This window comes from Formica exsecta, unplaced genomic scaffold (genome assembly GCF_003651465.1).
Source record: "Formica exsecta isolate Colony F162 unplaced genomic scaffold, ASM365146v1 scaffold96, whole genome shotgun sequence".
Taxonomy (NCBI): Eukaryota; Metazoa; Arthropoda; class Insecta; order Hymenoptera; family Formicidae; genus Formica; species Formica exsecta.
In genome coordinates this window covers 576,766-591,892 of record NW_021853724.1, presented here as the reverse complement: position 1 = coordinate 591,892, position 15,127 = coordinate 576,766, and the positions used below count along the sequence as shown (strand labels likewise).

General features: G+C 42.8%; 1 protein-coding gene across 3 annotated transcripts in view; it reads right to left on the bottom strand.

Moving 5' to 3' along the window:
- Positions 1-14,719, bottom strand: part of LOC115245354 (mushroom body large-type Kenyon cell-specific protein 1) — a 67,729-nt gene extending 53,010 nt beyond the window's left edge. For all 3 annotated transcript variants that reach the window (XM_029823639.1, XM_029823638.1, XM_029823641.1), the window contains exon 1: positions 14,358-14,719. In XM_029823639.1, the coding sequence (XP_029679499.1) occupies positions 14,358-14,451 (94 nt within the window). In that variant the 5' untranslated portion in view covers positions 14,452-14,719. The remainder of the gene's footprint in view (positions 1-14,357) is intronic.
- Between the last annotated feature and the right edge of the window lie 408 nt (positions 14,720-15,127).

Here is a 15,127-nt window from a genome sequence, read left to right as displayed (position 1 = left end):
CCCCCTCCCCGGGATGAAATTCCACGCAGAAGGTGCCGAACCAATCTTATCTCTCGTGCCATTTAAGAAGACGAAGAAGTAGGACGGAGTGACCACGCCCGGGATTAAACCAATGACGCTATATCGCGGTTCGACGAATAAAATCATTATCTCTACGTTTAGGTATAGATTGGCTGTTCGCGACTATGATTTCGCATCGTATTTTGCGATACTTAATTCATGATCATTATTAATAATAATAATTATTATATTCATAAAATGCTTTTAATATTCATCGCTAGGAATGTAATGCAAAGAAAAATACGAATCGATAAATGAAATGTGTCATAATTTATTCCGCTACGACTATATTCTTTTAAAATTGGCGCAACGGAGATAAAATTGATCGATGAATAAGAGAATCGATTCTTCGGAACGAGAAATTGACGAGAAGAATCGACCTTCCGATCCTTCCTCTCGCCACCCCTCTCGGCACGATGATCGAAACGATCAAGGTTCGAGAGCGGAGCAGCTTTCCACGATCATCTTCTCCGCGGATGTAGCGACACCATTCTTCAATTCTAAATCGAATGGCCTCGAGTGGCCCCGCTCGACCAATAGACGAGCCGCGATTTTCAGCTCGCCACGGTCCCTAAGCTACTACTACACCACGTCGGTGCCTTCTCTAATCGCCGGCCCATTTCGACCAATGGCAATACAGTGTTCGGAGTCGAGAGTAGAATGTTCGAAAACGGATGACTTCTGTCTCTCTCTCTCTCTCTCCCCTCTCTCTCTCTCTCTCTCTCTCGTTCCTCTCTCGTCCCTCGAACGTGACGAGGCCGCGGTCGACTCTCACGAGACGCGCATACACAAGGCTAGCCTTTGTCCGAAATCCGCTCAGCCGCGTTGAAGACGTCTCCCTGACGTTATAATCGCGTCGTAATTGCGATAACGAGCGGCCTGTCGCCGGCCGATCCATTCGGCACGCGGGTCCACCGACGCAGGTATGTACCTGATAGTATTTTCCTCCACGAATCGTGTCGTCTCAGTGCCTAATCGGTACCGATTCATCGATCCTAACGATACATTGCGTCAAAAATTAACTTCTTGTATTTCTCTAGTCGGTACACGACTAGATTTTATATGATCTCTCTTACGAGAAATGTTGAAATTTATTACAGATATTTGTGAATTTGTTATTATCAATACGTACAAATCTGATATATCACGTATGATACAAGTGATCCACTGTATATATAATAAATAATTTTTTAAATAAAATCGATTATCGATATATTACATTTATTTATAATAACACACGAGGATACATTGCCTTGTTAATTCCACGCACGAGCACGTTTAAAAATTGTATAAATAAATAAACATCTACTCTCCAACAGAATCAATGAAAATGTCATTCATTAAAGCAGTGTCAAAATTTTACTGAAGATAAAATATCTCATTGATTTTCAGTAAAAATAGTCACATTTTGCTTCTCTTATGCGTGTTTATGTGTCTTTGATTATGACAGTAAGATTTCACTGAAAAAATCAGTAATAATCGTACATATTTGCAAAACGTTAATTTTTAAAGATTTCTCTATTTATTTTGGAATGCTATTTTTGAAAGAGCCTCTACACATATTCACATATCTAAAAATAAAACACACATATATGCTACAACTAGTATACAAAAATCTAGAATTATATACATTTTATACTTTTTCATTTTTTAAATGTGATAAACCCGTAAAAATGAACAAGACTCTTAGTCAAACTCATATTTCTTTAATAAAAATATTCTCTTTCTCTTTCTCTCTATAAATTTTTTTCATATATAATATTAAAATATAAAAAAACGCGTTTAAAATATCACTGATTGAAACAACCATTACTACTAATTCTTTCAGTGAGATTTCACTGATTTGTAATACTATATTTATAATGATGATTTATAATTTATAATGAATGATTTATAATCATAAATGATTATTCACTGTTTTTCAGAGTGATAATACACTGATTTTATTGAAGAGAGATGAAATATAAAGAATAAAAAAAAATATCGATATAAAATGAATGAATGTTGCAGAACTATTTACTAATGGTACTCCTGTTTACTTAAGTCGTCGTGAAAAATTAGACCGCTGTTACTTTCAAACCTTGTTTCACCTTGTGACAACTCCGGGTGAGCGCAATGCTTGCGATTTGTTGAAAAAAAAAGAAAAAAAAATCAAGCAATCGCGTCAAGTTATCTGCCTCGCTTTGTTGCACGATCGCGAGAATTCCATTCACCTGGCGGGATCGCTTAGCGGTTTCCGAAGCGAAGGACAACGCCGTACACGATGGATGTCGAAAGGCTCGAGAGCATTTGCCCGTCTCTGGCGAGAGCACGGTGCGCCCTGTCTGCTCGGCCGTGCCTCATTAATGTTCGCGAAATGAATCCTGATCGAAGACGACGATCGCGCACGTGTATCAAAGCTCTCGATCTACGAGCGTCCAGGATAAAGGTAAGTCGCGGCGATGAATAGTAACTTGCGCGAGACGAGAGTTCCCATGGAGAACTTATTGTTGTCGGTCGTTGTCTGAGATACCCCGATCGTGTCCCCTTAAGCATGAAAGTATTTTATCCGTTGACAGAGAGCACACGGTGTCACGAGCCGCGTTCGTTCTGCGCGCATGCCACCTACATTAAGATCGTAATCGACGAGCACGTAATTAGCTCTAGGGAATAGGGGATAATTCCCAAACCACGTGACATCGCGAAGGTTTTCAGCGATAACTCTTGTTGCGAGGCACGACGCGACCACCGAAAATACACCCGAAGGCTTTTCAGACATCGGAGGGCGAGGTACCAGCTGCCGAATCTTTTACAGCCATTCTCTTTGTCCTCCCTTCCTCCCCCTTCTCCCTCCTTCTCCTTCCTTCTCCTCCCCTCTCATTCAGCGTCCTGGCTTACTAACGGCCGTGAAACAGCCAATGCACTCTCTATCGAGGGGTCGCTTCCTTTTCTTCAACGGCAATTGCAAAGGTATATGCGCACATTCGTGCACGTACAAATGCAGACAGGTTCGGATAGTGACTTGTCGAGAGGTCTGAAGCTAATCATTTTTAGAGGATCGCTTTGAGGAGCGTTCTTGCAACAATATAATGAAGTGAGGAGAGACGTTGAAAGAAAGTATTCGATCCTATGTGATGTACGATTTTAAGATATTGATAGATGTTTGTGAAGGAGAGATTAATTCTCTGCGAGTCTTGCTGTTGAGATTTGAAAATGAAGTTTCATTAATTCCAATTTACACTCGACCCTGTATAAAATACATATACATTTTGCTATAGTAACATTGAGTTATAATAATATTGGGTTTGTAGATCAATATGAAGTTTATGTGTTTGAGATTATGTGAAAGAATGCGTGATTCTCTGAGACGTCGAGCTGAAAAATGCGTGACAATGAATGAGAACCACATAGAGCATCTCCTACAATGCTGATTGCATAACTAGTAAGTACTCTTTTGTTTACTGCATTGTAGAGGTGACATAACCAATGAGAAAAGAACAAAGAGTTCAAATAGAAAGATAGCTTGTATCTTCGAAGATATTAATTGTAGGACCCATGTTAATTAGATTTTTTTTTCTTGTTTTGGTCAATACTACCTACTCTCAAAATATGTGACCCTTTTTATTTAACACCTTGTATATGCGCGAAGGTATACGAAAGAAAGCTGATTTGGCGAACGATTTCTCAAATTTCCGATGGTATAATAAGTTTAAAGAATACAGACTGATCGATAACTTCGATCAAGACATGAAACGAAGGTTTTGAAGAAATTTCCAAATCTAACTGGCATTTCAATCTTCCAAACGTTTTCAGATATCTAGGAGATATCCTTCAAACTTTGATATTACTCGTGGCACATACACTTTTTTTCACTCTTATTTTCGTGAAGAGAAATAAATCTCAGTTAAAACAAGTGATATAGTCATCACTTTAATTAGGCCAAGTTGATGTATTCCACGGTAAACACTCACAGGATATCTCAGTTTTAGTCATCATTAGTGTTCAGAGAAGACCATTCAATTTCATTATTCTACAGCTCGCAACCAGCAATCATTTTGCAACGACCACTCCCATAATTCTTTGCAAAAACAAGCGCGTATGAAGATTTCGAGAGAAAGAGAGAGAGAGAGAGAGAAAGAGAGAAACATTCATAGATGATCGCAACTTCTTCAAAGCCGGTCGACAGAGGAAACTCGCACATGTACGCAACGTACCTGACATACGTATATAGTATCAGAGAATCGCGGCCCGATAATCGTGGCACATGTCTTGTTTCTTGCACATTCTGTCTGGTGAGATGACAACACATGTGATAACGATAAAATCGTGAAACAAAGTTTAGATAGATAATTGAAGGTCACGATGCACGGATGCACAATGATGAAGCGAAAATAAAACACGTTCAGCCAGCATTAAATTTGATTGATCAGCGATATTTTTTGCATCGTGGATGAGACATTTCAACTTTTTCGTTCACGTCGCCTAACAAACAAGACTTTCGTCGCAGTCGCGTCTGCCTAAGCGGTAATCGGACACCGAACGTGGCAGTGGCGGAGTCGTTGTCTGGTGACCCATTTATCGCTCTACGCTGTCTAGTGTTACAGCCGAGTCGCGTCGCGAAATATTACCGTACGGACCACGATAAATTCGTCAATGACAAAGGAGCGACATAGCTATAGAGACCGGACCGGCGGAAGAAGAGCGAGGTCATCCCTACCGAGATTCGTCGATTTTTTTTTCGCAGCGATATCGCAATATCCTTATGGCTGGCGTCTGATAAGATTGCCCGGAGAGATTCGAGAACCTCTAGATCTATCGTTCTGAATTGTCCCACGAATGAGAACGCGCGAGGGTACTATACGTACAGAGAAATCGTCTCAAAACGAACAGCACAATTCTGAGATTGAAGTAAAAGAAATATTGGAAATTAATTTTTTATTCTTAAATTTATATAAAGTAATAAAATGCGAAGTTTTTAATCACAGTTTTTTTTTATCGAATGCAATGGTGATTTAATAATATGTATTATTCCGAAATATATTTGAATAAAACTATCGGGGCAACACTTCGAATTTTCTTATCGCATGAAATGAATATTATTACATATAATATTATATAATATTAATTTATTTATATTTATATACTTATTTATTATATAATATTAATTATAATATTAATACAATTTAACACAGTTCAACAAGATAAGAGACAGAATAATATAATACAGTTTATAAATAGCAAATTAAATCAAATATATATGCAAATTAAATTATGCAAGTTATACAAATTAAATATATATTTAGTATAAAATATTTTTTTTATTCCCATTGGCTCTTCTCCGAGAATGCAGCAATACAATGCTGTACAGAGTAACAGCTAACGAAAATGTTGCAACAGGCAGATTAGGCGAAATGTAAGAAAGTTGAGACGATAAGCGAAAGAAGCTGGCAAGAGAAGATAAAAGCGAGAAAGAAAAAGAATGAGAGAGGGATAGCTTCCGCAGGCATGCAGGATGCAACAGTTAGCGCATGGTGCGAAGAGAGATGCTATTGCCGACGTGTGCACAATGTGTGAGTCGAGGTGAAACGCAACGGGAGAAAGGAAGAGAGACAGAGAGAGAGAGAGAGAGAGAGCCGGTCTCACAGTGTGTCGCTTTTTCAACGTACATGCCGGCGAAGAGGATGAAAAGAGCCAGCCTCGCAACGGTTGAATATCGGCGTTTCGGGGTCGGCGTGATAAAGCGAAATCTCGCGCGCGGATGAAATTTTGCGGCGTACGCACGAGAGAGGGACGATTAAAACGCAACAGATCACCGCCGCCATCCGTCACCGGATTAACTCCTCGTGTTTTCAACTCCGCTTCGCCTCGCCTCGCCTCGTCGCCGCACGAGTGCGAATGATATTCTAACGGCCCGCTCGCGGATCCTGACGAACAACGTGTGATGGGACGCATCTCGTCTCGTCATTCGAAATGAATTACGTTACGTGCGGCGAGAACTGTAATCATTCCATCCTATTATTATTATCCGACAGATGTGAAATGAAACGATAGGGATAAGCGCGAGGGAATTGCAAGGATATATTTTCTTTAGATTTTAGTAAGAAATACAATTTTTCATCACTCTATTCTTACAAGAGACAGATACACCTGTATCTTTTTTTTTTTCTTATATTATCTTCACTTTGATAATCTGTATAAAAATAATATACTTCAACTGTGATACAGTGAAGATCTCCTTTGAATGTGTGTTGAATGTGATTTACTTATCGAATAGATTAGAAAGAAAATGAAAATATTACTTGTTATAATAGCCTAAAAATTTATTAGGAGATAGATGTGTCACAAGAAGAAACTCCTCAATCCCTCACTGGAGAAATTAAAAATTGTAATCGTCGAAAAAATATAGACCTCTCGATTTATTTCATTTTATCGATTTCAAATCCGATGTAGATCACGTTTCAATGTTCATCGTAGGAATCTTCGCTTATTAAAAAAAAAAAAAAAAAAAAAAACGAGCAACCATCTCGATATGGTAGCAGTTACAGTTCATGATCCGACAATAGCGCAAATTTATTAGTCGCTCGAAATTATTTATTCCGTAAATAATATAAAAGCCAGCGGTGTTAATTATGCGAAATTACCGTCTAACTTCGAGCACGACAGGAGAAACTTCGCGTGAGGGTGGGGGGGGGGACCCAAACTTACAAAGTACATGCTACATTGTAAAGCAAGAGAAGGGGAGAGGTGGGGGGGGGGGGGGGGGGGGGGGGGGGGGAGGAACGCGAAGAACACAGGAGTAGTTGTAAATTGCTTTATCGTATTGCGGGTTTCCCGGCGACGTATTCGGACGCGAACGAGGCACGAGGAAACGAAGTAACTGATTTATGAACTGGAGTTACGACGAGACGTCATCTACACGAGAGAGAGAGACACCGACCGGCTGCGCGCGCCCATGAATGTCAAATAAATGCACGACGGATTCATCGACACGCGGTTTATCGCGATACACGCGCCGCCGTTTGTCTCTTTTCTTCTTTTTTTTTTTTTTTTTTTTTTTTTTTTTTTTGGTCAGCCGGAAGAGGAGAGGATGATAATAATCGAGCATATCCGTCGTGTTTTCGTTAGAACACGGCCGGTTTATCTATACTTAACTCGCGCTTTGCCATTTCGCGACTGCTAAACGCTAACGTTGTTCGTTAACGAGCCAGTTGGCCGCACTAATTATCCCCGGAGTCTATGTAATCACTTAATACCCTGTTATCGGATTGTGTATAGGACGTTGACCCATTTTCCACTTTCGAAACGTTCGAGCCACGCGCGCGCGCGTGTCCGGACGATTATTATTTAAAAACGGCATTTCGCACGTCGATGTATAGTCGACTATTGAGAAACTTTTCTTTCGTCCTGCTCTGAGGCAATTGGTTACGCAAGCGCGGTGTTTCAAAGCGGAACGATTTAATTGCCGCGATGAGTCCGGCTAGATTAATATGTGAGTTTTTATTTGGAAAGTTGTGCGAAATTTTAAAACTTTAAAATACACAATAATTTTTTCGCAAGCGCGCTATCGCGCGCTTATTAATGCCGTACTTTAAATTTTGTACGCAATTTTTCGTAAGGAAATTTAGTTTCATGCTAACTTTAAACTAAAAGAGTGATAATGTTAGATGCAATATTAATATAATTTGATTATTTTTTCCTCTATTCTCTCTCAGGGGTATAAAATAAGTATATAAAAAAATGTATGAAAAAATAATTAATACGAAATCTTACACTGAAAAAATTATACTAAATCCAAATAAAAATTTTTTTGATCAAACAGAATTATTTATTTAAATACTTGCAAAGGAATTAGTTATTTCAATCAAGCAGCAAATATATATTTGAATTAGTAAAATATATATAAAATGAAAGCAAAATATGATTTAATTAAATAAAAGTAAAATTAATTTTTTTATCCTTATTATACTAAAATACTTCTTTTAAAAAAACATTTTTAAATTTTTGGCTGCTTGTTTTACAGGTTTTCCTTATTTTAATAAATAATTTTTTATCTTCAAATAAGCATTTTTTATATTAAAATTTTAAATAATCGATTACGAAAACTATAATTTTTATTACATGCAAATAATAATTTATTTAATATAACAAAACATTCTTGGAAACATAGTATATATTTATTTAAGTAAAAAAAATCAAAATTGACAAAATGTATTTATTTGATTAAAGAAAATTTTATTTTTAGTGTGTGCGTGAGTGTAGGGGAAAGTAGGATAAAACCGGGTAGGCGGGTCAAACCAGGTACCTCTGTTTCTTCGTGATAAATGCTACTATCTTTGGCTAACTCGTGTTATTAGTTGTAGATTATTAGTTGTATTTCTTTATTGAGAGGAGTTCAAAATTTTCGGGCCAAAAAAGATCGATATCGGGGCAACAATCGAGTTGTTATGGGCATTTTCTACACAGAGCATCGGCTTCGGTAAATGCAGTATTGCATTCTGTACATATTAGAGAGTATATCGCACTAGTTTTGATCGTCACTTTGTACGCCGGAATATACAGCCGCCATGTTTGTTATTTTCCTCGTGTTGGGGCAAAACCGAGTATTTACACATTTCATGTAACGAAAAGAGGAAAAATTTTTATCCTGACTTTGTCTCCCTACAAAAAGCAGTTGGAAACGAAAACTACCACTCAGAAAAAGAAACCATTAAAAAAAAGCTTTTTGAGACCTCTAAAGTTAAGAAATTAAATAAGAAAGTTCTGCAGCAATGTAGAACAAGAGGATATCTTTATTTGTGATTTTTGTCAATAGAATAGATCTTTGTATTGTATTTTGATTAAAATAAATCTAGATTTTGTAATTGCACGGTGTTTTACATGTTTTCAAATGGGTATCCGGTTTTATCCTACCAGTAGGACAAAGCCGGGTATTTTGACTTCTCCAAAAAATCTTGTTAACCTTGGTAATCAAATTTTTTTTCAGCAACTAGCCCCATTTTCTCATAGTTTAAGGTCCACTAAAGATTACTAACGGTCAGCAAAAATTTTTTTACTTTCTGATTTTTTGTAGAAAGACAAATTCAAAAAAGTACCCGGTTTTACCCTAGTTCCCCCTATATATTATTATTATTATTATTATTACGGTTTTTTTAAATAAAATACAAAATAAATAAGATTCAAAAAATTATTATTATTAATAATTATACTAAACTGATATACGTCAATTCCTTATTTTATCGAATTATAACACTATTGCCCAACGCGGTACTATATATAATTCAATTCCAATTTTTTAAAAATAGCTATCTCTTTCATCGGTATATCCTTAGTAATGACACATTGCAATATATCGTTTAATTTAGTTTCGGAATATATCGTTTAATTTAATTTTAACTACGCGGTCAAAGTGTACTACACTAAAAATTTAATTACATCTTACAGCGATATTAGATCGATCCCTACTTCTTTTTCTTATCGACAGTACCGTAGGATTTCTCAGATTCCACATTATGCATATACCGATCCAACTTTTCGCGTATTGCGATTTATTTCTATCCATTCGCCTTTCGAGTACTAATGTGTCGCTTTGAAGTTCCTCGAGATTTCCGGGAGGAGCGTTTCCGGGCGTCGTCAAAATAGGGGGAAAAAAAAGCATACTAAAGGGATAAGCGAGAAGCTAGCCGAGAGAGAGAGAAACGGACGGAGAGAAAAGGTGCCGTGTCATTTTCATCAATTTAACGGGCTCCCTATCTCCCTCCCCTCGAGCAGCAGACTCTCTCTCACAAGCCACGGTCCCCACCGTGCCCTATCAACATCCGCCCCTGGCTCGCTCCCACCCTCGCCTCGTCGAAGCGAGGTCAATCGACGGAGAGAGCTGAAGACGACCCCCACCCTCTCGCAGAACGACCCTCCCTACCACGGCTACTCAATATCGTTTCATTACGCACCCTGCTCCACCGACTACCCAACCACCCTTCTCTTCCTCTTTCTCTTTTTCTCTCTCTGTCTCTCTCGCCTCGCTTTAACCCCCGTCGTACTCCTCACCTCGCTCCCCTTACGTCCCTCCGCTCCTACCACGGCGACGAAACACGAACGCCGACGAATTTTTATTGTTACTTCTCGCGCCGTTTCCTCTGACCTCCCTCCACCCACCCACCCACCCCGTCCACCCAGCGCCTTCTACTCTACCTTTTTTTATGCGCCTTTTAACGATCAGCAGTAACTGCGCCCATCCGCCGCCCCCTTTGCTTGCCTTGCCTCGCCGTTGCCGAGCATTTTCGGGAAACGGTGCGGATGCACAATGGGAAAAGGAATGATACGTGCGTCGGGATATATTGCTCTCCTCGAGCTTATGTCCGACTTTCGTTGGTAATGCTTTCACGGCACGACACGAGGAAATAATCGAGATAATCGAGCTAATCGGAAACGACGACCCTTATCAATTTGACTCTGATTCAAGCTTCGCACTCTCTTGAGAAAGAGGGTGGGAAGATGGGGAGAAAGCTGTTGCGATATGTTCTTATTACATACACACACACATTCTCAGCTCTTAAAAACTATTAATATTGCATCTTTCATAAAGCTACCTCTATCCTCTATAAATCTTCCACTAGACAATGAAATATTACCGGATACAGCAAAGCGCATGCTCGCATAATCCATGCATCGCATGAATGAAAAACAAGTGCGCTAGATAGATGGGCCTTCACTTTTCTTAATATCATAGAGATTAATGCGATCGTTTTGATCACACTCGGACGTACAATGTCGGTGTTATTTGATAAAACTTCTTTCCTTTTTATACTTTTCATTTATATTCCGATTTTCCATTTTCAGCGACGATAGTGATTAATAAAACTCTCTATTTAGCGCTTCCTCTCTACGATTCTTACCATTCGTTTATATCCCACTTCGTTTCTTTTCGCAAAAACTCATACAAGAATTTATTACATGGTGCAATCAATCAGAGCACCGTGTCATCGAGCATGTCATGACATTCTTTCTAAATAGAGCGTCGCGACTTTTCAATTCTTACGTATCGTTGCTAATAAAATTCGCGATCATACGTGAGCGAGATTCGTCCAACAAGAGAGAGAGACAAAACTCCACCGCTTCCATAATCGCGCACGTGCACGGGCAGCACGCCGTTGCCTCGCAACTCCACCTCGTCGGGGGTGTCCCTTTACCTATACTACGTCGATCCACTTCCGCGTTTTTACGCCCGTCGAATCCGCCTCGGTCGTGCAATTGTACGACGTCCTCGTCGTCCTGACGGTGCAGTGACGCGATCCACAGAGCATCGGCATCGTTACAGCCGATCACTCGTGTCGCGAGATCGCGAGATCGCCCAGTCGGCTCGTGGCTCCTTCTCGTCGATGCCAAGGAACGGGATGCGGCGGCGAGCGACAAGAAGCGGCTTCGTTACATCCAATTCCATATCCTCTTGTCCGGTCGAGCGGCGATCCGGGGGTCGTGCGCGATTACCTGCGTACGTGCGTGCGTGCGAGCCGACGCCGGGGATTACGCGGTGCGTGATGATTATTTATTGGCGTAACATCTCTCTCTTTTTCTCGCTCTCTCGTTACACCGGCCGGCGAGCGTAACAGGTGTAACTGTCGCTTGTCCAAAGAGCGAAGAGGCTCCTGCTGCGCCGACAGGAGCAACAGTTTCCTAATTCGCAGAAGCTGTCCACTGGCGCAAAGGACGACAACGATCCAACACCGCCAATTTGGAACTCATTCACTGAACCGACACCTTCATCGCGCCTATCGGCGTCAATAAATTTATTCTTTTCAGCTGAACTAGAACGGAATAGAATGAAACAAATACAATATATATATATTAAAAAGTTTGTATATAAGGGAAAGAAAGGAAAAACGAGAAATGCGAAAAGTTCAACTGAAAAGAACAAACCTATTGGTTGCCCATTATTAGACACTCTCGTTTACACGCCTCCCTTATCGCGCGTTCCGATGTGACGTGAGGCGTCGTGCGTGCACTCGCGCGCGTACCACTCGAAGTACTACACCGGGATTTCGATAGCCGGTTCCACCCTCCGTCACCCTTCTTTCCCGAACGCGCACTGGTCGGTCGATCCTCCCCAAGATCGTGGAAGTCTCGGGAGGAAAGGCCAGAGGAACGCGCGGCGCGCACACACGCAACTCGTGTTACCTCCTCCCCCTCCCCTTCACCCTTTTTCCTTGCCCGTCCGCCGCTGTCCACCCCTTCTTCCGTCGAACTTCCACTGTCGGCCTCCGTTTTTAGGACCTCTTCCACAGAGGACGAAGAGGTGAGATACCGATGAAAAACGAGGAAGGGGCGTACGGGGAGAGAGAGGGAGAGAGGAACGGTGAGAACGGAGGAGGGGTGGAAAGGTGTCTCGCGAGGAAGGATTCGCGAAAATTTCTCGACCACCAGCGGCAGCTGCGTTCCGAAATGAGGAGCGACGAGCGAGCGAGAGGTAGCGGCGGGGACGATGGCAACTCGGGGAAGGGAAGACAGTGGGGTAAGGAAGAGGGAAGGGAAGGGGGGGGGTGAACGATCGAGGGCGCGAGACGGGAGAGGTCACAAAAGTGGAGAAAGAAGCGTAACGGCGAGTGCACGCAACGCCGACGCGTGCGGAAACGTGCCTTCCGCGAGTACCGGAGCTCGCCCCTTGACGAACTAACCGAAAGGCGAGGAAGGGGAAGTCGGAGAGGGCTGGTGGGGAGGAACGCGGCGGCGGCGGCGACGACGACGATGACGACGACGTCGGAGGGTGGATAGGGGAGGGAAACGAGGACGGAAGGCCGTAAGAAGAAGAAAAGAAGGTTTCGGGCGGCGGCCGGGATCGCTCCTCGGGGTTGTCTGTGGTCAAGGCACGCAGCTTGTGCAGTATTTTCTGCGCGTCTGACGATGCCAGTCCGCCCGTTACCCCTTCGGCGACGCCGAACCGAGAGGGGTTAGCGCCGTCGACGCGGAAGGGTCGTGGAGCCCGAGCCTGATTTCGCCACCCTCTTCATCTATGCAGGAAATTGCGCCCTCGCGACGCCTAATTCTTTTCTCAGCAATAACCCCCAGCCGCGTCAATCTCCTCTCTGGCCGATTTCGAATTTCGATTTGGCCCTCCGGTTGAATCTTAGGCGTTACTTCAACCAACGGTATTTGACCATATAACCTTTGACTCTCACTACCACATTTTTATTTCTCCGTTGCTAAGTTCGTTCTTGATGTGAGATGAATCAGATGGGTATATCGAGCGTCGTTAAAAGGAGTGAGTTTTAATCTTAGATATAGATCGGGTATCGATTACCATTCTCGGAAAAAGGAGTAATTATATATTTGCATACTAGCTTTTTCTTGAATTCATCCACAAAGTTTATTAAAAACTACTAGCCATTGAGTAAACTCTGTTACACAATATATTATGTAATATGAAAAAAAAATATAATGTACTGTCGCGATTATTCGAATTATTATTGCTCTCCCTCAAATCGCGCCACACGTCATTTAATTGCATAATGCGATCATTACATTTGTGATACAATGTCCGCGAAAATGTAAGAAACCGTTGTCGTTATTCTCTCCCTCATAAATAGATCGTTCGATGAGTATAGACGACGGTTTCTCGACTAAAATGCACGCACGAAAACTTGAAACCGCACGGGAAACTACTCGCAGAATATTATCGGATTTTCCGGCAACGTGGTACCACCCTGTTGAACGTGCAGGCGCGAGTAGGAGTCACGCCTGGCACATAGTCAGCCAGGATTCGGCGTTTCGGTTCGCAACAGGTCTCAACCACCAGCGTGTTTTCTCTTTCTCTCTCTTTCTCTCTCTCTCACTCTCTCACTTTTCCTCCCCATTCTCTCTTTCTCGTCTCGTCTCTTTCTCTCTTGATCTCTCTTGCTCGCTCTTCACGTTCGCACACTGATAGAGAAGCCGCACCTACACTATATCGACACACACACACACACACACACAAACTCGCCATGCGGAATGTAGGCAAACGTACGTATACACATCTCCACAGACTCTGCAATTGATATATATATATGTATATATATTTGTGTGTGTGTGTGTGTGTATATATCACTTTTACCGCGAGACACATATGTACACCCACGCAACAAGCTGGTGACACGCCTCTCTTGCGCGCGCGAGCGGTTGGTCGCCGCGCATGCTGGTGCACGCGTGTCCCCGTGAGGACGTTTTTCTCACGCATGGACACGCGTTGCGATGTGTATACATATATATGTACTCTGTCACATGCTTACGCAAGTACGTAGAAAGCGCGAGTTCTTCTCGTCACGAGGGGAACGACATGATTCTTTACTCACCAACTACGAAGACCATATTCTTTGTCCATCGCAGCAGCTCCCGTCGGATGTGTCTGCGTTCCTGTATGCAGCGGGCATAGGGGCAATCCGCCATTTTTGAAATCACATCTTAGGATGTGTGCGCGCGTGCCGGCCGGGTGCGCCTGCCTCGTGTTCCCGCGTGGATGTCCACCCCCTCCACCGCCGGCGCTCCTCCGTCCTCCTCGTCGTCGTCGTCGTCGCCGTTGTCGTCCTCGTCGTAGTTCCTCCCGTGCCTCCTCCTCCTTCTTGCTCACCCCCCTCAATCCCTTCTACCCCTCTACGGCCCTAGTTTCCCTTCAGCGTCTCTTTCCGATTTCCTCCCACCTCCCGTCGTCGCCCCCTCCACGTCGATCCCACCCTCTCTTCTTCCCCTCTGCTCCTCCGCCGCCGACGTTCCTCTTGTCTTTCAACGCGCGCCGTGAGCGTGAGACGTGCGTGAGGGAGAAGGGTACCGCGCGTGTACACGTCGCCGCGCTAACGTGCGCGCTGTCGGGTGTGCAACGTCACGCGTGACGTATCACGTCGGCAGGAACAACTGAAGTCACCGTGCTGGTCGTCGTCGTCGTCGTCGTCGTTGTTGTTGTTGTCGTTATCGTTGGAAGCCGCACGTGCGATGATAGTTGCGGTTGTAGAGGCAACAACAGTGGCCGCCTTGTCGTCGTCGTCGTCGTTGTCGTCGTTGTCGTCGTTGTCGTCGTCGTCGTCGTCGCCGTCGTTTCGTCGGCCGTGACGCGGTGCAGCGCTCTTCC